Below are 22,275 nucleotides of genomic sequence, written 5' to 3'. Positions count from 1 at the left end.
CTGTCCGACTCTGATATATCACACCGGGGGTCTTCAGTAGACTCCTTGTGCACTCACGCTGTCTGACACAGATATATCACACCGGGGGTCTTCAGTAGACTCCTGGTGCACTCACGCTGTCTGACTCCGATATATCACACCGGGGTCTTCAGTAGACTCCTCGTGCACTCACGCTGTCTGACCCCGATATATCACACCGGGGGTCTTCAGTAGACTCCTTGTGCACTCACGCTGTCTGACCCCGATATATCACACCGGGGGTCTTCAGTAGACTCCTCGTGCACTCACGCTGTCTGACCCCGATATATCACACCGGGGGTCTTCAGTAGACTCCTTGTGCACTCACGCTGTCTGACCCCGATATATCACACCGGGGTCTTCAGTAGACTCCTCGTGCACTCACGCTGTCTGACCCCGATATATCACACCGGGGGTCTTCAGTAGACTCCTGGTGCACTCACGCTGACACAGATATATCACACCGGGGTCTTCAGTAGACTCCTCGTGCACTCACGCTGTCTGGCACAGATATATCACACCGGGGGTCTTCAGTAGACTCCTCGTGCACTCACGCTGTCTGGCACAGATATATCACACCGGGGGTCTTCAGTAGACTCCTTGTGCACTCACGCTGTCTGACTCCGATATATCACACCGGGAGTCTTCAATAGACTCCTCCTGCACTCACGCTGTCTGACACAGATATATCACACCGGGGTCTTCAGTAGACTCCTTGTGCACTCACTGTCAGCACAGATATATCACACCGGGGTCTTCAGTAGACTCCTCGTGCACTCACGCTGTCTGACACAGATATATCACACCGGGGGTCTTCAGTAGACTCGTCGTGCACTCACGCTGTCTGACTCTGATATATCACACCGGGGGTCTTCAATAGACTCCTCGTGCACTCACGCTGTCAGCACAGATATATCACACCGGGGTCTTCAGTAGACTCCTCGTGCACTCACGCTGTCTGACTCCGATATATCACACCGGGGGTCTTCAATAGACTCCTCCTGCACTCACGCTGTCTGGCACAGATATATCATACCAGGGGTCTTCAATAGACTCCTCCTGCACTCACGCTGTCTGGCACAGATATATCACACCGGGGGTCTTCAGTAGACTCCTCGTGCACTCACGCTGTCTGGCACAGATATATCACACCGGGGTCTTCAGTAGATTCCTTGTGCACTCACGCCGTCTGGCACAGATATATCACACCAGGGGTCTTCAGTAGACTCCTCGTGCACTCACGCTGTCTGGCACAGATATATCACACCGGGGTCTTCAGTAGACTCCTCGTGCACTCACGCTGTCTGACACAGATATATCACACCGGGGGTCTTCAGTAGACTCCTTGTGCACTCACGCTGTCTGACACAGATATATCACACCGGGGGTCTTCAGTAGACTCCTTGTGCACTCACGCTGTCTGACACAGATATATCACACCGGGGTCTTCAGTAGACTCCTCGTGCACTCACGCTGTCTGACACAGATATATCACACCGGGGGTCTTCAGTAGACTCCTCGTGCACTCACGCTGTCTGGCACAGATATATCACACCGGGGGTCTTCAGTAGACTCCTGGTGCACTCACGCTGTCTGACACAGATATATCACACCGGGGTCTTCAGTAGACTCCTCGTGCACTCACGCTGTCTGGCACAGATATATCACACCGGGGGTCTTCAGTAGACTCCTCGTGCACTCACGCTGTCTGGCACAGATATATCACACCGGGGGTCTTCAGTAGACTCCTTGTGCACTCACGCTGTCTGACTCCGATATATCACACCGGGAGTCTTCAATAGACTCCTCCTGCACTCACGCTGTCTGACACAGATATATCACACCGGGGTCTTCAGTAGACTCCTTGTGCACTCACTGTCAGCACAGATATATCACACCGGGGTCTTCAGTAGACTCCTCGTGCACTCACGCTGTCTGACACAGATATATCACACCGGGGGTCTTCAGTAGACTCGTCGTGCACTCACGCTGTCTGGCACAGATATATCATACCAGGGGTCTTCAATAGACTCCTCCTGCACTCACGCTGTCTGGCACAGATATATCACACCGGGGTCTTCAGTAGACTCCTCGTGCACTCACGCTGTCTGGCACAGATATATCACACCGGGGTCTTCAGTAGATTCCTTGTGCACTCACGCCGTCTGGCACAGATATATCACACCAGGGGTCTTCAGTAGACTCCTTGTGCACTCACGGTCTGACACAGATATATCACACCGGGGGTCTTCAGTAGACTCCTCGTGCACTCACGCTGTCTGACACAGATATATCACACCGGGGGTCTTCAGTAGACTCCTTGTGCACTCACGGTCTGACACAGATATATCACACCGGGGGTCTTCAGTAGACTCCTCGTGCACTCACGCTGTCTGGCACAGATATATCACACCGGGGGTCTTCAGTAGACTCCTGGTGCACTCACGCTGTCTGACACAGATATATCACACCGGGGTCTTCAGTAGACTCCTCGTGCACTCACGCTGTCTGACTCCGATATATCACACCGGGAGTCTTCAATAGACTCCTCCTGCACTCACGCTGTCTGACACAGATATCACATCGGGCGGTCTTCAGTACACTCCTCGTGCACTCACGCTGTCTGACACAGATATATCACACCGGGGGTCTTCAGTAGACTCCTCGTGCACTCACGCTGTCTGACACAGATATATCACACCAGGGGTCATCAGTAGACTCCTCGTGCACTCATGCTGTCTGGCACAGATATATCACACCGGGGGTCTTCAGTAGACTCCTCGTGCACTCACGCTGTCTGACTCCGATATATCACACCGGGGGTCTTCAGTAGACTCCTCGTGCACTCACGCTGTCTGACACAGATATATCACATCGAGCGGTCTTCAGTAGACTCCTTGTGCACTCACTGTCAGCACAGATATATCACACCGGGGTCTTCAGTAGACTCCTCGTGCACTCACGCTGTCTGACACAGATATATCACACCGGGGGTCTTCAGTAGACTCCTCGTGCACTCACGCTGTCTGACACAGATATATCACACCGGGGTCTTCAGTAGACTCCTTGTGCACTCACTGTCAGCACAGATATATCACACCGGGTGTCTTCAATAGACTCTTCGTGCACTCACGCTGTCAGCACAGATATATCACACCGGGGGTCTTCAGTAGACTCCTTTTGCACTCACGCTGTCTGACACCGATATATCACACCGGGGTTCTTCAGTAGACTCCTTGTGCACTCGCTGTCTGACACAGATATATCACATCGGGCGGTCTTCAGTAGACTCCTCGTGCACTCACGCTGTCTCACTCCGATATATCACACCGGGGGTCTTCAGTAGACTCCTTGTGCACTCGCTGTCTGGCAGAGATATATCACACCGGGGGTCTTCATTAGACTCCTTGTGCACTCATGCTGTCTGACTCCGATATATCACACCGGGGGTCTTCAGTAGACTCCTCGTGCACTCATGCTGTCTGACTCCGATATATCACACCGGGGGTCTTCAGTAGACTCCTCGTGTACTCACGCTGTCTGACACAGATATATCACACCGGGGGTCTTCAGTAGACTCCACCTGCACTCACGCTGTCTGACTCTGATATATCACACCGGGGGTCTTCAGTAGACTCCTTGTGCACTCGCTGTCTGGCAGAGATATATCACACCGGGGGTCTTCATTAGACTCCTTGTGCACTCATGCTGTCTGACTCCGATATATCACACCGGGGGTCTTCAGTAGACTCCTCGTGCACTCATGCTGTCTGACTCCGATATATCACACCGGGGGTCTTCAGTAGACTCCTCGTGTACTCACGCTGTCTGACACAGATATAGCACTCCGGTACCAGACCAAGACCAGTAGCGTCTGTCTGGAGCTAAATTGTGACAGAAAAAACTGTTGGAAATGTCCAAGGAAGTTGTATATTTTTTGTGGGCCACATTATTAATTAGTGCTGTACTATGCGTATTTTGTACTGACAAAGTGCATATCTGACTATTAAAATGTCTGTAATCTAAGACAATGTGAAATGAATTATCCGGTTTCAGAACAGGAAAAAGAGGATTGATTGGTCATTTGAAATACACATGGTTCAATTACTCCTGGTACTCCAGTTAGGAAAGAATTTCCTTAATGGGGGCTTTAGCATCCTGTTTATTAGGATACTGTGGTTGTACCTGAGTTGTGGACCGTATAGAAATAACATGGTGAGGAGAATCCTTATCCCAACCAGCACGCTTACGATAAAGTGCAGGGGCCAAAGCAAATACCCATTTGGAACCATACGCTTGTTTGACTTCAGTAGGGACAATGTGCGAACAAGATGGTAGAAGGACATCCTATCCCTGGTGGCTTGCAAGAATAACAGGTGGGGGCTAGCCGACCTCCACCAAGAGAATATCATACAATGTAGTTAAATTGTCCAAGAAGTTTGCTTTAATGGTGAGTTCAACCTCCTCTTTAATTTGAATATCTAAAAATATAGTCTGTCCGGTGAGACTCCGCGGGTGTCAGCGGTTTCAACTGTAATAAATGTTTTGGTTGCTTTTGCCACCAGAAATTGGTGGAGACTCTGGGGTACTATGGTGACCTCTGTCGATGAGAGTCACCGCCCAACTCCTGTTCAAGAGGAAGGTTACCACCGTCTGTGGCCTCTTTAGCTATTAATGCTGCAACTTTCTTTTTTGGAAAGAGGCTTTATATGAGGTCTGTTCTTTTTCTTTATCTTCACATCAGGCGAACATCTTCTCTCCTATTTTGGTTGGAAGTACTCTCCTTGTCTGTGGTCAGATCACCCGCCTTTGTCCTACTGTTGGTCAGATGAGTCCTACCAAGGTACGAGGAGAATGGGGGTCAGGAATCTGATACCTGTCAGGAGTTTTAAATGTTTGTGCCATCACGCAAATCATATTGTCTCTCAGAGGGTTCCGGGGGCAGAGAGACTCTGTGTTGTCTAGGTTTTTGTTGTTTAGATTTGTCCCATGCTTTTTTAGGAAACTGACAGGTAGGACTGGCATCCTTATTACTAGGCTTGCCAAGCGGTGCTACTGTAGGTCTGGGTCTCAAACTATTACGCCTTAAAGACCTATATACGTTTGCAATAATGACCGGCAACTCGTGTTCGTTAGAAATAATCATTTTCATCCCCAAATCGAAGTCCGGCCCTGTCCCTTGCTCATTCTGTACCTGTTTGAGGACGTTCCCCAGAAAGGCCATCGAGGAAGTGTCATGACAGGGAGTGCAGATTGCGGCAAAAATAGCCCCCCAGGTATTGCAATCGGCTAGGGGGGAACCAGGCCATTGGGTAAGCAAATAGACATAATACTGTGCTTGTCTTGTGATCCCATAAGGGCAAACCGTGTCGAGTTGATGCATTTTTTTGGGCAATCCAAAAGGGTATTTCTTCATGAAATGCAGGTCGTTTGCCCATAACTGAATCAACAATTACGGGACGGATCACATAAACTTCAGGCATCTGAGATTTTCCCTGGAGGGCAACCCTAGCTGGTCCAGCCAGCAAGGCCTATAGAAAAAATTTGGTCATGCATCAGTATAAGGCAACACGAACATTGTATAAAGCTCAAGGCTGCACTAAATTGATTTTACCCTAAGTGGGATACGGGGTATAGCCTGCTTGTGCCGGCTAGGAGGCCCATTTGAGACTTGAAGGGTCCATTCATACAGCGCGAAGCACCTGGGGAAGTGTGCCATTAAACCACGTCCGGTGTTCCTGGACAGTAAGAGTAATATCAGCAAGTGAATACGGGTCGATATGCAGCAGGAACCGGTGGTATAGTCGATTCACGGAAATTGTTATTAGTGTCGACAGCCAGGAAAGTGACCCAAGAATAAAAGACTTCAAAGCAGAAGGCTTCATACGGTTCATTTACAAAAATCACAGGCGCTCCTGCATTAGGGACACTGTGTTGCATCAAATGCGTTACTGCTGAGCAGCAATTAAAAGGAATAGCTACAAGTTGGAAATGATCGAAAAAGGATTCGAAGCGTTGCACAATCAGGGTGTAAACATTTTAATATTCAAGCTTGAAAAACCAACAGAACCACGTACTGCCTAATTACTGTGGAGGAGAAATCCCCATCACCACGGACGTCTCCGAGGAAAGATGCAAGGGTATTCTGGACAAGCACTACTCGTGGTTCCCGCAAGTAATTTCCAGACCAAGTGTTGGTGGCGCCATGTTTCAGGGATTTTGCTCTGGAACAGAACTATGGTTGAGTCATAGAACATAAGTATGTAGGGGCTGAGTCTCTGTACAACCTCGGTGTCTATGATTCAGAGTCCGACAATCTATAGTGCCTCGAATGCCCTCCTAACCTTACCAGAGAACGAAGTGAATTGGCACCCCAGAACACAACCCTCTCCGGGATCGCGGTAACCAGACACACCCTTTCGCTCTCTCACTTGTATTTGTCCACAATAATAACCAGGAGACACGAAGGAACTTTAGAATATTTATTGAAACTATTGTGTTAGAGAACCAATACACACTAAAAATACTGTTTGCATAGTTAATAATCCATATATCTTTACAAACCAAGTCCTTTTATAGGACAGATTGACCAAACCCTCCCCTGCTACTAAAGCTAAATGATTATATATCAAAGATCTCTGGGAGTACTGGCAGACCTCGTACCATAAGATTCACAGATGCACGTCTACATCTCAGCCGACACAGACCACGTACCTTAGGTTACACAGATGGACGTTCTGCATCTCAGCGGACACAACCCCGTACCTCAGCAGCGACTGATGGATTCTCTACATCTCAGCAGACTCAGTGCTCTTGTCTCAGAACTCTCGATCCATGTGCGTGTTTGTGGGTCTTGTACTCATCTATATGATAGAACGTGTGTGCACATAAACAGCAGCCTCATTCTTGTGTTATGTCTCGGTGCTAGTGCCTGGCCAGAAAGAATAACAAGAGGCATTGTTGTTTGACCTTGTCTGTGGTGGTCAGACTAAATCCCAGGAAAATAACAGAATGCAAAAACATATGCAGGTTCCGTGTGAAAGTAGAATGTGGCACAAAAGCAAGCGTGTTTATGTAGCAACGTGTGCAAAGAAAAATGAGGTTTACGACATGCAAAATTAGGCTGGCATAGGTAAAATTACGATGTTCCATGCAGGAAACGCACAACAGCAGGAGGTTCGATCATGTTACCACTATGCCCCGATCATCTACTATTCAGAAAGCCGCTTAAAACCACTCTCTTCTGCCTCTGATTTTGCTGTAGTAGCACCACACCCATGCTGCCCATCCGAAGCGCAGAGATACCCCTTCGGGGCTCGATTCTAGCGGGACGCCGTGTGAAGGAAGCTTGCCTGGGAGTGTTTCAACGCCACCTTTACCATTCAGGGGACCGACACTTTGATGCCCTGGATCCAGCTGGATGAGGTATTCTACCTTTATCAGACCGAAGCGATCCGGTCTTACCATCTACGTGCTGATAAAAATGGCTTTCACTGCCGGCACTTATCGGTGTTTTCAGGTCACAGAGAAGACGTGTGCCCGTTTGTTATTGCCAACTCTCATAACCTCAGTGGAGGAGGAGGTGGAAAGATCCTCGGCGTCGTCCGTTCACAGGTCACAGCTCATGAGCAGGATGGGACTCACATTGACTGCCAGGGAGGCATCCTTGTGAGCGGCTGCAGGGACCGCACGGCTAAGGTGTGGTCTCTGTCCTCGGGCAGATTAGGACAGTGTTTGCGCACGATTCGGGCAGGTGATCGAGTGGTCCATTGCCATTTGTCCACTACTAAGGATCTGAAGGGTCAAAACAGGATTAGGAATGTCAAGAGGAAGAGGAGAAAGCGGCACAGGGCGATGGAGATATTGAGGAGCCACATGATTGGACCCTGTTGAAGTTTGACTTTTTCCCAAATAGTTGTGGGGAATGAAGTCTGTTGTAGTGTTTTTCTAATGTAAATGTTTTTGTACTTGTATAGCGCACAGCTACCCGCAGTGGGTTTCCCGGCGCTTGTACGAATACCGCTGTGGAACCCATCCTGGCTTTCCCTGTGAGATGTCCACTCCTGGGCACCCCAAGGTGCAGCCAGGCATCCTTAGCGTTGTGGGGGCCGTTCTGGAGATTAAGCAAGCTATTGCCCAGAGTTGCAGCGCAGCACCCATGATTAGAATAGGCGCTGAGGCGAGAATATCCAGTCAGGGGAATTAATGAGCCCGAGACCCGCCGAGGCGGGAATCGAACCCTGGTCCCTGGCCAAAGCTCTGCATCGAGGTCTGCCTGCTCTAACCATTGAGCCACACTTCTCCACAAATGGCTGCTGTAAGCTTAAAAGTGAAGAAAGAACAGCATAAAAAAAACAACCAGTCAACATTTAAAACATGAAACTTATGAGTAAAGCACTTTAAAATGCGTTGCAGGGCTGCTTTCATGATCTGTGACTGATAAAGTAATAAAAGGCAGAAAAGCAGAGTTAAATAGGAATACAGACTATTCGTCCCACAGGGCTTACACTCCGGTTCAGCGCCAAGACACCGCCGGGTATTCGTGCGCTTTATAAGTTATATTAACATAACATTTGTATAAAGTCCTGCTTTTCATGTCTAGGCTTCTTAGAGTTTCTTGTTGCTCAGATGGGTGTAATTTCTGATATTTATGTTTCCCTCATCTTCTTTGCTTGATTTTGCTTGCTAAAAAGTGTCACTCATAGTTGGTTAATGTCACTCATAATTACATAAGATTATGAAAATGTTACACATAAGCAACCTGAAACCTTGGCAGCTGTGCACCGCCCTGATCTCGCTGTGTCCCAGACATGGGACCAATCACCACCTGCCTCGTCCCGGACTGGGGGGCAGGCCCCTTGTGACTGCCAGGCCATACCACCCGCTGTGAGTGCATTTTGTTCTAGCCATAGGATTTAGGTGAAGGCTCCCGATACCTCGAGTACTGAAATTGGCTTAGACTATTTTTTTTATCTCGTTGTGATTTTAGGGGTGTTAACACTTCAATGCAATTTGAAGAGCTTTGAGTAACTATTCGGACGAAGCAACAAAGGGAGTTGTGAGAGCAAGCCAAATAATCTTGGAATATAAAGACATTGTCACAGATGAGGCAATCAGCATGGTTGAATTGTGGAATTATTAATGTGTGTCATTTAGCAATCCGCTATAGGTTGAGCATAAAATGAAGAAAAACTATACATAAACATGAATGAAAACGGCGGACACCAGCGCTGGAATGCGTTAGTCTTACGCCTGATGTTTGGTACTTGGCAGGGCTGTGTGTATGCATTGGAACTGAAATAGCATGAACCAAGGAGGGAAGCCGCGGAGCGCTATACATTTATTGAGGGTAGTAATGAATGCGACCCACAGCTTCCTGGCACCCTGACTCTCTTCAGTCAGTTTCCAAAGTACAAAACTGGAGGCAGCAGTCATCGAGTGCAAGGAAATAAAACACAAAATCTTCTCAGATTGTTTTATTCTTCTCTGTTTTCCCTTTATTCAAAGCAGTCATTGCTGCAGACACTTGTTTTTGTGGGTCAGACTTTTCAATGCCATTTATGTCTAATAACTTAATTTAAGAATACATTACAGAATGTATACGTTTGTCATCGTTATACTGTTTTCTTATCTACACAGCAGTCTTTATGGTTACAAAATATAAAAATATCTCAAAGTATGAGCAGTCCATAAGAGCAATCCATGATCAGCATCCTTCCTTGTTCCTAAAGGCCTGGACATGTTCTGCCTTTGTGAGGAATAGAGGACGAGTGGCCTGAGTCCATTATGCTAGTGGCCTGAGTCCATTATGCTAGTGGCCTGAGTCCATTATGCTAGTGGCCTGAGTCCATTATGCTAGTGGCCTGAGTCCATTATGCTAGTGGCCTGAGTCCATTATGCTAGTGGCCTGGGTCCATTATGCGAGTGGCCTGGGTCCATTATGCGAGTGGCCTGGGTCCATTATGCGAGTGGCCTGGGTCCATTATGCGAGTGGCCTGGGTCCATTATGCGAGTGGCCTGGGTCCATTATGCGAGTGGCCTGGGTCCATTATGCGAGTGGCCTGGGTCCATTATGCGAGTGGCCTGGGTCCATTATGCGAGTGGCCTGGGTCCATTATGCGAGTGACCTGGGTCCATTATGCGAGTGGCCTGGGTCCATTATGCGAGTGGCCTGGGTCCATTATGCGAGTGGCCTGGGTCCATTATGCGAGTGGCCTGGGTCCATTATGCGAGTGGCCTGGGTCCATTATGCGAGTGGCCTGGGTCCATTATGCGAGTGGCCTGGGTCCATTATGCGAGTGGCCTGGGTCCATTATGCGAGTGGCCTGGGTCCATTATGCGAGTGGCCTGGGTCCATTATGCGAGTGGCCTGGGTCCATTCTGCGAGTGGCCTGGGTCCATTCTGCGAGTGGCCTGGGTCCATTCTGCGAGTGGCCTGGGTCCATTCTGCGAGTGGCCTGGGTCCATTCTGCGAGTGGCCTGGGTCCATTCTGCGAGTGGCCTGGGTCCATTCTGCGAGTGGCCTGGGTCCATTCTGCGAGTGGCCTGGGTCCATTCTGCGAGTGGCCTGGGTCCATCCTGCGAGTGGCCTGGGTCCATCCTGCGAGTGGCCCGGGTCCATCCTGCGAGTGGCCCGGGTCCATCCTGCGAGTGGCCCGGGTCCATCCTGCGAGTGGCCCGGGTCCATCGAGCGAGTGGCCCGGGTCCATCGAGCGAGTGGCCCGGGTCCATCGAGCGAGTGGCCCGGGTCCATCGAGCGAGTGGCCCGGGTCCATCGAGCGAGGGGCCCGGGTCCATCGAGCGAGGGGCCCGGGTCCATCGAGCGAGGGGCCCGGGTCCATCGAGCGAGGGGCCCGGGTCCATCGAGCGAGTGGCCCGGGTCCATCGAGCGAGTGGCCCGGGTCCATCGAGCGAGTGGCCCGGGTCCATCGAGCGAGGGGCCCGGGTCCATCGAGCGAGGGGCCCGGGTCCATCGAGCGAGGGGCCCGGGTCCATCGAGCGAGGGGCCCGGGTCCATCGAGCGAGGGGCCCGGGTCCATCGAGCGAGGGGCCCGGGTCCATCGAGCGAGGGGCCCGGGTCCATCGAGCGAGGGGCCCGGGTCCATCGAGCGAGGGGCCCGGGTCCATCGAGCGAGGGGCCCGGGTCCATCGAGCGAGGGGCCCGGGTCCATCGAGCGAGGGGCCCGGGTCCATCCTGCGAGGGGCCCGGGTCCATCCTGCGAGGGGCCCGGGTCCATCCTGCGAGGGGCCCGGGTCCATCATCATTGTTCTGTTGTAATGGCACAGTCCGAGCTCCTTGTCCGGTCATCCTGCTGGGTTGTCCATATGTTTGTACCGTTCCCCTCGCCTCCAAGTCCTACGTATGCTGGTTGATCCCTCCCCGCTGCAGGTACTGTTGCAGATTTCTCTGCACCCCCAGAAAGGTGACCCAATCATTCGTTCTTTGTGAGGCTGTCCGAGCTGGAGATCTGGTCTGTGTTGATTCTTTCTGGAGTGTGCAGCACAAAGTTATCATTCTATGAGTGAGTGCTGGTTTGAGCGAGGGATTGTGTCCTGTCTCTTACTGGATTCCTTCGACATCCCTCGCTGTCACCGGACAGATGCTGGTCAGGTCACAGAGGGAATTTCTTGACTTGTTCTTAAGTCCTACCACAGTTCATAGGACCCCTTCTTTGTTCCCGCAGGAGAGGCGACGTTGCATTACTGGGCTGCACAGCCATAGTCAACACCAGCAACGAGGCCCTGATGGACAAGAACCCGGTGTCCGACAGCATCTTCAGCTACGCCGGGCCCGAGCTCCTGGAGGACCTTCAGAAGCTGAAAGGTAAGAGGCTTGTTAGGTCGCAGCCGACCGGGCCAGACAGCGCCGCGATCTCCTTTGCTAAATACACCTTGGGGACATCACGAAAGTCGGCCTAGAAATGCATTCTGCCCATTGCTTGCTACCGGCTTTCTGGTTTTATTTATTTCTTTTTTTAAGCTTATTAAGCGCGACAGCTACCCAAAAAGGGTTTCCCGGCGCTAGACAGGCAGATTGCTTGGGAGTCCCCATTTCAGCAGTTACTGTAGATGATTGATTGAAAAGCCAGGTCTTAATGGCTCTGCGAAAGCGGACATAGTTGGTTGGTTTGTAACTCGTGTATTGTGGATTTCCATTTTCTGCATTTATTTGCTTTAGACTGTCCGTCTTGAGGTACTGCCTCTCTATGCCAAAGCTGTGTTTACAGCATTCTTCCTCAAACTCATCTTCTTTATTAATCGGGTCTTAAATCATGTTCTTCTCTTGTCACATTTGCTGGGCGTTCAAAGACCGAGGCCACATGTCAAGCTGTGTCTTTGAGGGAGGCTGGTGTTTATGTTGCTTTCGGCTGACTTCAAAGTGAGAGCGTTTACAGGAAATAGGAATGCAGCGTACTCCCTCCATAGAACCTGCTTCTGCTCTTTTTTTTATTTTAACTTTATTTTAGACATAGCCATCTCAAAAGGTATCTCGTTCTTCGGCTGCACAAAACATTTGCCTTTCATTCGTGGGGCTTGAAGTTCACTTTGCATTTTCAGGGTGAATATAAGCATAAACCTTTCTAAAATCATGTTTGAAAACTATTACTTACGAAAAAACCTTGCATTGATTTACTCTAATGTACCAGTACTACTAAGATAAGAGTTCTGCATGTTAATGAAATACATTTTTGGAAATGTTGGAGAGACCTTTTCATATTTAACACGTTTATTGCGAAATGTGTTTAAAAATGAAGGTGGCCCGAAGTCTTGTGTGCAGGACACCCTTGTTACTTGCTTTGGGATTAACTTGTAAATAAATATTTGCCCGTTTTCAGCGGGCCGCTTGCAAAGCTCAGGAGGGCGCTTGCGCACTGCACTGATTTTGTCTGATGTACTAGCACTACTAAGATGCCTGTGAAAGAAATACATTTGGGGAATTTTTGCAGAGACTTGTGTATATTTAACATGTTTATCGCAAAATTCCTCTTCTTTGCTGAGTGCATTTCATTTTTGAAACTGCTCTTTTAGGAACAAAGTATAAGACCGCGTTTCGGTCTCCGCTTCAGCCCAACCTATGGTGCTCTTGGGCAATATACACTGTTCATGGCCCCTTCACTCTCAAGCGCAGGATAAGATCTTTTCACCGCAAACAGTCGGACATGTTGTAATACAGTTTAATAATGCTTGGTTTTCACTTTGATGTGCAAATCACATACTTCATTTATGATCTCTGTGGCAACTCATTTTGGAGAGCTGGAGAAGATTTAAAGGCACTTTTAAAAAAAACTTGTGTTTATGTTTAACTGCAGAATAATTGTGTATTCCGTCTGCCACTGTGCCTTTTTCAGATCACACATTACTGGATACAAATGATTTCCTCATTTGTCTTTGCAGGCAATTTGGTCAAAATACTATAATGTGATTAAAACAAATCATTACTCCAGGTGATGCCATTTCCACAGGGTCCGTGCTGCTGCTTTCTGTCATGTATGTTCCTGTCTTGTGCTGTCATTGGCCAGGACCCTGGGAGTCCCATGGAGTAGAGTGGACACCGCTGGGGCCTGTACGGTAGCCCACACGGCACACCTCTATGACACAAGCCCTGATCGCCCCCCTGTGCCCAGTGAGCTGGTTGCACCCAGGACAGCCGGCTGCAAGAGGCGGCTCGAGCATGTCTGGGGGTCGTGTGCGTGTGGTTCAGAGATGACCGTGCTGGCTGTAGAGTTCCATTCTTGAATGAAGAATAAATGATAAAAGTGAACAAGCAATTTAGAAAAATCAGATGTCTGAGGAGGGGGTAAAAACTCCGCCTGAGGCTGTAAACACTATAGTTCCTAAAGCTCGTAGCTGTAGGTCAGTGGTCACATTTACTTCCTGGGGATGGAATGGTGATTAGGACAGAATTAAAGCGCCTTGAAGCTGCTTTCTCTGAATGCTCCGTGAGCAGCCACTAAGGTAAGGTGTTGCGTCCATCACAGGTGGGTTTCCTAACGAGATGTGATGTTCTGTCCTAGAGCCTGGGGCTGAAGACACCCTGGTGGTGTTTGGATCTCAGGCCTCCAGTGGAGGCGTTGGATCTGTTTATCATGGTAGGATTAACGCGGACCCTTAATCCAGGTCTCGCTTTGGCTGAATCGGGGGGGGCTATCGCACCATTGACTACAGATTCCACTAACGTGCGGAGTGCCAAGTTACCCCTTACAGCTGGCGTGGATATGTTTCAAACCTCTCGAATCGCTTCAGTCCTGAGCCCCATCCAGTCCAGTGCACCCGTTGGTCACCGAGCGGTTTACTATGAAGGTAGCCGGGGGCAGGGGGCAGTGGATCTCCTGGTTGCGGATGTTGTTTCGTTGTACCAGATTCTGAGACATCAAACACAAAACTGCCCCAGGTTCTGCCCTTCTCTGGTCAATCTACGCTGATGATCAGTGAGCCGGCAGAACACGCGAGGGAACTAGAACTCCCAGTCCAGTGGGCTTCAACCTTGATCCACAGTGGTCACTTTGGAATATCTAGATTCCAGCAGCTTGAGGAGTGGTCATTGCCCTCAGTTGCTCCCAAGATTGTCCTGTAGGTTCTGAATCATCCAAGTGTTTGTAATTTCTTTAGGATGAACATGCTGTTTAAGGAGTTTTGTCGAAGTTTGGCTGTATCCTTTAATTATGTCTGTAGATACCTAGGTGGCTAAGGTACATAGTGTCTTACACGATACTTTGATGAGCTTATGTGCTGAAAAGTACAAGACCTCTAAAAAAAAAAAAGAACCTGGGTAAGTTGTTTGGGGTGGTTTGATTCCCCGTGTGGGGAAGCAGACGAAGCGCAGCGTGAGGTACTCAAAGGTAGAGATGCTTTAGAGTGCGGAGGTGACACCCTTATGGTCCAGCTAAAAACAGGAGCTCACTTGGGGGCTTGGAGAAGGGAAGGCTTCTTTATAGCAAGTCTGGGATTGTCTGGAGGCAGCAGTTTGTGCTCCTGTACCTCCCTTGTTTTGAAAGTTGGTAAATGATGCAGGAAGTTGGGATATTTTGAGAGCTGATGAAGAGGTTGATGCCCTCCCTACAGGTTCGAGAACTCATCTTGCAGCCAGACTTCAGGCCCTGGTCTGAGGATGCAGGACTTGCCACATTCATGCCGTAAGAGGTATTTACCGCTAGTCGCCGAACAGCCTGGGGTTGAAAAGGGTGCTGCTTGCAGAGTTTTTGACCAGTTGGCATGTTCCACTCTATGCTGTGCAATTAATAAGAATCTGCATTTGCTAAGATTCAACTGTCATGGACCCCACTTGCAATTCTATACATTTTCAAAAGGTTAAACCAGGTATCCCAGCTTGCTGTAGACCTCTGTCGCTGCGGGCGTTACAGGGGAAGCTGGAGGACGAGTCCTTCTTCCAGATCTTCAAACCTCTGCTCACGTCAGAGGAACCTCAGTGACCGCTTGGGATTGGTTTGTGTGAAGTCTTTGACTGGTCCAGCAGGGCCTTCTCCTTCGTCTTCTCAGATCTGCTTGGCCATCAGAGCCTTAACCCCTTCGCTGCGGGGGTTATTCCCCCGCTGTGCTGGGGGCGAGGGGGGTGCGCACAGCGCCCCCATGCTCATGACAAGCTGAGCTCGTCATGAGCTACGGCTCTCCGGTGCTCATGACGAGCTGAGCTCGTCACAGGTGCATTGGCTCCCGTGGAACGCTCAGCACAGCGGGGGAATTATCCCCGCATGCGAGCGTTCCACAACTCATGACGAGCTGAGCTCGTCCTGAGCACCGGAGCGCCGTGGCTCATGACGAGCTCAGCTCGTCATGAGCGTCCAAAAGGTTAATGCGGCCTTTGTCAGCTGAATAGGGGACATCTTGACTGTCCGTAGAGCGGACGGCAGTGGATGGACTGAGGTGAAGCGTGACCGGCTCACGGCGGCAGTCCTGTGCTGGCACCATGGGGACTGGACTCCATCTCTGATCATCAAAAGGGGGAGTCAGGGGGGCGGTGCCCTATATTTATTAAACTTGTTTACTAATGATTTGAAAATCTGCCTTTTGCTCATTGGATACGATTGCCCAGCAAACAGCCTGATTCGCAGAATGCAAATGGCATTTTTAAATGTACAGAGGCCCAATCACGATTCAGTAACCTGTTACCGCATCGCATTTTGGGTTTGTGATTCGCTATTTGGATAATAGGAATGGGCGTGGGTACGGCGTCCCTTCCTAATAACTAATCGCAGTGGCAAGTATGAATGTTTTGTGACCAATAAACAGTCACAAAACATTCACAATTTGTCACCAACTTCAAGTTGGGGGTAACCCATTTGCAAATGTGAAGGGTCCCCCAAGGGATCTCTTTCCCTTTGTGAATGCTTTAAAAACATTTTTTGAGACCAGATAGTGGTTTCACCCACAACTGTCTTAAACATTTTTTAAAAAAACTTTTCCTTTTTAGGTCTCGCTAGAGCTAGCGCATGCGCTGTTGTAGCGAGAAATTTAGTAGCTGGCTTTTGAAAGTGCTGCTTTTGCCGCCCACCAGCTTGCTATTACGCGCACAAGCGCTGCCATGCGGCTTGTAATTAATGGCTCAGTGCACGCGCGCAGACACCATCTGCCTCCCTTTCACCGCAATCACTTTCCCTTTCATGGCCGCGCGGCCGTTAATTTGACGGCTGCGCGGCCAATGCTTGTTATTCCCCTGGTATTAGCGCAGAACAGAGGCTCCCCGAGGTGCTGAGTTTCAACCTTCCCACAGGTGCCTGCGGCCAATGCTTGTTTTTATTCCCCTGGTATTAGCGCAGAGCGGAGGCTCCCCGAGGCGCCAAGTTTCAGCCTTCCCACCAGGTGCCTGCGGCCAATGCTTGTTTTTATTCTCCTGATATTAGCGCAGAGCGGAGGTTTTCCGAGGTGCCGAGTTTCAGCCTTACCCTATTTTTTTAGTAAGTGCGATTTTTGCAGCTGTGTCCAGTATGATGTTAGTGTTTATGCCCGACTTTGTTTTTCCACGCGCTTAAAGGGATGTATATGCAGGGGGTGGGGTCGTGCACAAGAGGCTTACCTTGTTTATTAGGTTGCATTTCTGGTCATCTATGTTGTTTGTCTTCCTAGTGTTTTGGGGGCAGTTTCTAACGTGCTATTGGTTATTTTGATAAAAATGAATTTCCGGATGTTGTGAAGTTCTCTTAACTCCACCACTGAAATAGCCATACTGGCAGGAACCTTACTATACCATTTTAAAATTGTATTTGATATCCGGTCGATGACGCATGGGATTCCTTGATTGTCTTCCCAACGCCACAGAGGAGGCTCCCATTGACTAGGCCCCCCTATGTGGGGGGGAGCCATGCCGCTTCTTGAGCAGCGGCCTGCTTGGGATAGTCCTGCCGGGGGGTGTGTGGCCACGACGGCAGTTAGTTGCTGCTTTAGTTTTAGGCCCTTGTTCCTCTGGGCTTTCGGTTCCCCTTTTCCGATTCCCTTGGATCCCCTTCAGAGCCATATCAACAGTTGCAAACATTAACTTCGCTCTTGCGTGTGAGAGGCTCGTAAACGTGCGTTTCTGCTTGGGGGTGCAGTCTCAGTGAATTGGAAAGCGTCTTGCACTCACTCTGTGATTAAAGTTCTTCCCTTCCTAGCGTGTGATCATTTTGTTGAGTGAATATAAAGTAGAGCAGAGGGTTAATATGCCTGCTGCAAAGTGCGTGTTCCATGCAGACCGATCACGGAGTGTATATCATGAAAATAGATCAGTGCTTTTGTTAGAGAGATCAGGTCACAATTATGAGGGCGAAATCCTACTTTTAAATTAGGCAGTAGCAAAGCAGGTTAGTTACAGCACTTAAGAACAGTAAAATGTCCAACTAAGTAATGCATCGAGAACCAATGATTCTATCAGTTTACAGAGACTTCTGCTGTGCTCATTTCTCATTAGAATGAACTCAGAGCGCTGTATTATTATTCGTAACCTTCCTCGCCCCCATGTTGGCCTGATGAGTCGGGGTACACTAATGCCCCATGGCGCCAGCGTGGCTATCGAAGAGCAGCAGATCTGTGTGCACACAACCACACAGACGTGCCTTTGGAAGCTGCGACGCCCACGCATTCATTCAACCACATTTGCACCCACTCTGTTCATCACAGACTAGAATTGGTTCTACCCGGCTTCTTGGCAGGAGTCTCGGCTGCAGCTCAAAGCCGGCTTCGACAGTGCTCATTGTACAGCGAGTAGGAGCAGGGCATCGCAGTGCAAGCCCGGCCCTTTATCGGGCGCTTTGAGAGCTTAGGGGCATATGTATCATCAACCTGATTTGCGATTCTCAAATAGCGATTTTTTAGAAATCGCTATTTGAAAATCGCAAATAGGAATGTATGTACAAATTCACAATTTTTTAGCGATTTCTTAGTATTCCTTAATTGCGATTTGCAAATTGCGAATGGCAATTAAGGAATACTTTCCCATTCATTTCTATGGGCCAGGAGGCCTATAGGAATGAATGGGAAGTTATTCTCAATTTGCGATTCGCAATTTGAAAATCGCAAATTGAGAATATTTTCAAGGGTGCAAGGGTGTCCAAAGGACACCCTGTTGCACCCCTGAAATAAGCATGGGTGCACATGTGGCGCACATACATGCCCTAAGGGCATGTATGTGCTTCACATTGCACTTTGAAAAATGCAAAAAAGTGCCTTTTTCAAGGAATTCGCAAATTACCACCAACTTGAAGTTGGTGGTAATTTGCGATTCCTTAAGGCCAATTTGCATTTTTTTTTATGCTTCATACATTGCATTTAAGGAATCGCAAAATTTGCGATTGCTTAAATGCAATCACAAAATAAGGAATGGCAAATTTTGCGATTCCTTTTCACGCAGATGTTTTTGATACACACCATTTTGCACTAATGCGTTCACAAACGCCAAAATTCTGTGAATTTTGGCGTTTGCGAACGCATTAGTGCTTGATACATATGGCCTTTAGTCCATCTATAGAATATTTTTTTTTAAAGGGAGCACTATTTTTCAAGTCATTTGGCTGTCAATCAATGGGCTTTACAGGCAAAGAAACGTTTAGAACATGTACCGTTATTTTCCTACAGCAGCAAGTCATGCGCGCGCCTATATGGAGATTGCTTTGTGCCCTCATATTTTTCTGCTAAGGGCCTTTGAGCCAGTCTTGCTGCAGGAGATCACTGGCCTGCAGCTTAAGAGGGCCAGCCCAGCTCTACTGGGAGAAGGTTTGAAGCCCTAGGGCTGCAGTATCTTCTGCTCCCATTAGCACGAGGAGGCGCAGAGGAGCCTCTCTGTGAATGCTAATCCTCTAGAGATACAAGTCGTGTGCTATTGGTCAAAGGGAAGGAGCATTTTTAGCGACTGTTGGCGCGTCCGCATGGCTCCTCCGCCTCAGTCTGCCGGTATTGGTAGATCCTGCAGCCCCTCCTCTTTTTCCGCTAGAGAAATACGGCCTTGTCATAGGTCCATCCAAATCGATGTCTTAATGTTTTGTTTTTTTTATGTGCCACCTTGCGAGGATAATTGTAAATAAGGCTCCCTGTTTGTCGTTTTTACGATTTTTTTACAGATAAATACAGACCGAAAACAATGTGTTTTCTGTTTGCATTCAGTGGATAAATACAGAAAATTGTGCTTCTTTTAATTGAATCTCTGTGCAGTCTTTCACGAATCATTGGCCAGCAGCTGAGCAGATGGACAGAATGGGAAATTAAAAACAGGATGACATTTCTTTAAATAACGGCATATGTCAACATACATTTGTGGTGTAATGCTAGTATTTACCAGTGAATGTACTGTTGTGTAATATTTGGCAGCTCAAATAGCTAACAACCGACAGACATCAAAGTATGAGTGCGCGTCTGTCCGTTAAATAAATACGGAAATGTACAGTTTTACAACTTCATATATATGAAAAAACACAAAATAAATATGAATAAATACAGATAAAATGGCCAAAAAATAAATCTGGATAAATACAGATAAAATGGGCCAAAAATAAATACCATAAAACCGGGAGCCCTAATTGTAGTACACATTGACTGGGTCATTTTGGTGGATGGTCTTTGGTAGGTTTGGGGGCTAATTTGATCTCAGATGCAGCTTTTAGGGTCACAAATTAGCTTCTTGCCTTGCTGGGAGCTGTGCTCTGTGGGGTCAGCTTTGCACAGTTTTTGCAGTGTGGCCAGCTCCTGCGCTGCGTGGCCAGCTCCTGCGCTGCGTGGCCAGCTCCTGCGTTGTGTGGCCAGCTCCTGCGCTGTGTGGCCAGCTCCTGCGCTGTGTGGCCAGCTCCTGCGCTGTGTGGCCAGCTCCTGCGCTGCGTGGCCAGCTCCTGCGCTGCGTGGCCAGCTCCTGCGCTGCGTGGCCAGCTCCTGCGCTGCGTGGCCAGCTCCTGCGCTGCGTGGCCAGCTCCTGCGCGGCCTGGCCAGCTCCTGCGTGGCGTGGCCAGCTCCTGCGCTGCGTGGCCAGGTCCTGCGCTGTGTGGCCAGCTCCTGCGCTGCGTGGCCAGCTCCTGCGCTGCGTGGCCAGCTCCTGCGCTGCGTGGCTAGCTCTTGCGCTGCGTGGCCAGCTCCTGCGCGGCCTGGCCAGCTCCTGCGTGGCGTGGCCAGCTCCTGCACTGCGTGGCCAGCTCTTGCGCGGCGTGGCCAGGTCCTGCGCTGCGTGGCCAGCTCCTGCGCTGCGTGGCCAGCTCCTGCGCTGCGTGGCCAGCTCCTGCGCTGCGTGGCCAGCTCCTGCGTTGCGTGGCCAGCTCCTGCGTTGCGTGGCCAGCTCCTGCGTTGCGTGGCCAGCTCCTGCGCTGCGTGGCCAGCTCCTGCGCTGCGTGGCCAGCTCCTGCGCTGCGTGGCCAGCTCTTGCGCTGCGTGACCAGCTCCTGCGCTGCGTGACCAGCTCCTGCGCTGCGTGGCCAGCTCCTGCGCTGCGTGGCCAGCTCCTGCGCTGCGTGGCCAGGTCCTGCGCTGCGTGGCCAGGTCCTGCGCTGCGTGGCCAGCTCCTGCGTTGCGTGGCCAGCTCCTGCGCTGCGTGGCCAGCTCCTGCGCTGCGTGGCCAGCTCCTGCGTTGCGTGGCCAGCTCCTGCGTGGCGTGGCCAGCTCCTGCGCTGCGTGGCCAGCTCCTGCGCTGCGTGGCCAGCTCCTGCGCTGCGTGGCCAGCTCCTGCGCTGCGTGGCCAGCTCCTGCGCTGCGTGGCCAGCTCCTGCGCTGCGTGGCCAGCTCTTGCGCGGCGTGGCCAGCTCCTGCGTTGCGTGGCCAGCTCCTGCGCGGCGTGGCCAGCTCCTGCGCGGCGTGGCCAGCTCCTGCGCGGCGTGGCCAGCTCCTGCGCTGCGTGGCCAGGTCCTGCGCTGCGCGGCCGGATTTAGGTCTTGGCGGACTGGTTACTCTGTCACAACGGTGACCGATATCCCGTCCGCCGAAATATAAATCCATAGGATAATATGGGATTTCTATTTCAGCGGACGGGATATTCGTCTGCTGAGGTCTAACTCAGGCCCTCTGGCTGCTCCGACTGACCTATTTATAACTGATCAAACTGGTCATTCTCCTGGAATGGTCTGCTCCTGCTGTGAAACCTGTTTACAGGTCACAGCTCAATATTTGTAACCGATCGTTCTCGTGTAATATTCAGTTCCATTTGTAAAGCGCTCTGACGCATTAGGGTTTATGAGATTGTATAAATCAATATAAACAAATGAATACACTTTTAGCATTGATATATTGAGGTGGCGCACTGGCCCCTCCCACTCTGACAGCCTCTGGCACCTCTCAGACACCCTCACACCCTGCCCCCCTCTGGGCTCCCAGGGTCCCTCCAGCTGTGGCAGCACCTGGCACCTCTCAGACACCCTCACACCCTGCCCCCCTCTGGGCTCCCAGGTCCCTCCAGCTGTGGCAGCACCTGGGACCTCTCAGACACCCTCACACCCTGCCCCCCTCTGGGCTCCCAGGGTCCCTCCAGCTGTGGCAGCACCTGGCACCTCTCAGACACCCTCACACCCTGCCCCCCTCTGGGCTCCCAGGTCCCTCCAGCTGTGGCAGCACCTGGGACCTCTCAGACACCCTCACACCCTGCCCCCCTCTGGGCTCCCAGGGTCCCTCCAGCTGTGGCAGCACCTGGCACCTCTCAGACACCCTCACACCCTGCCCCCCTCTGGGCTCCCAGGTCCCTCCAGCTGTGGCAGCACCTGGGACCTCTCAGACACCCTCACACCCTGCCCCCCTCTGGGCTCCCAGGGTCCCTCCAGCTGTGGCAGCACCTGGCACCTCTCAGACACCCTCACACCCTGC

At 50.4% G+C, this 22,275-nt stretch overlaps 1 protein-coding gene across 1 annotated transcript in view; it reads left to right on the top strand.

Annotated features, from left to right (window-relative positions):
- GDAP2 (ganglioside induced differentiation associated protein 2) overlaps positions 1-22,275 on the top strand; it is a 228,520-nt gene that overhangs the window by 37,691 nt on the left and 168,554 nt on the right. The window contains exon 3 of the mRNA XM_078656343.1: positions 11,703-11,842. Coding sequence (XP_078512469.1) covers positions 11,703-11,842 — 140 coding nt within the window. The remainder of the gene's footprint in view (positions 1-11,702; positions 11,843-22,275) is intronic.

This window comes from Lissotriton helveticus, chromosome 8, assembly GCF_964261635.1.
Source record: "Lissotriton helveticus chromosome 8, aLisHel1.1, whole genome shotgun sequence".
Classification (NCBI taxonomy): Eukaryota; Metazoa; Chordata; class Amphibia; order Caudata; family Salamandridae; genus Lissotriton; species Lissotriton helveticus.
Note: the sequence above shows the minus strand (reverse complement) of the source record. Positions and strands in the feature narration are given on the sequence as shown.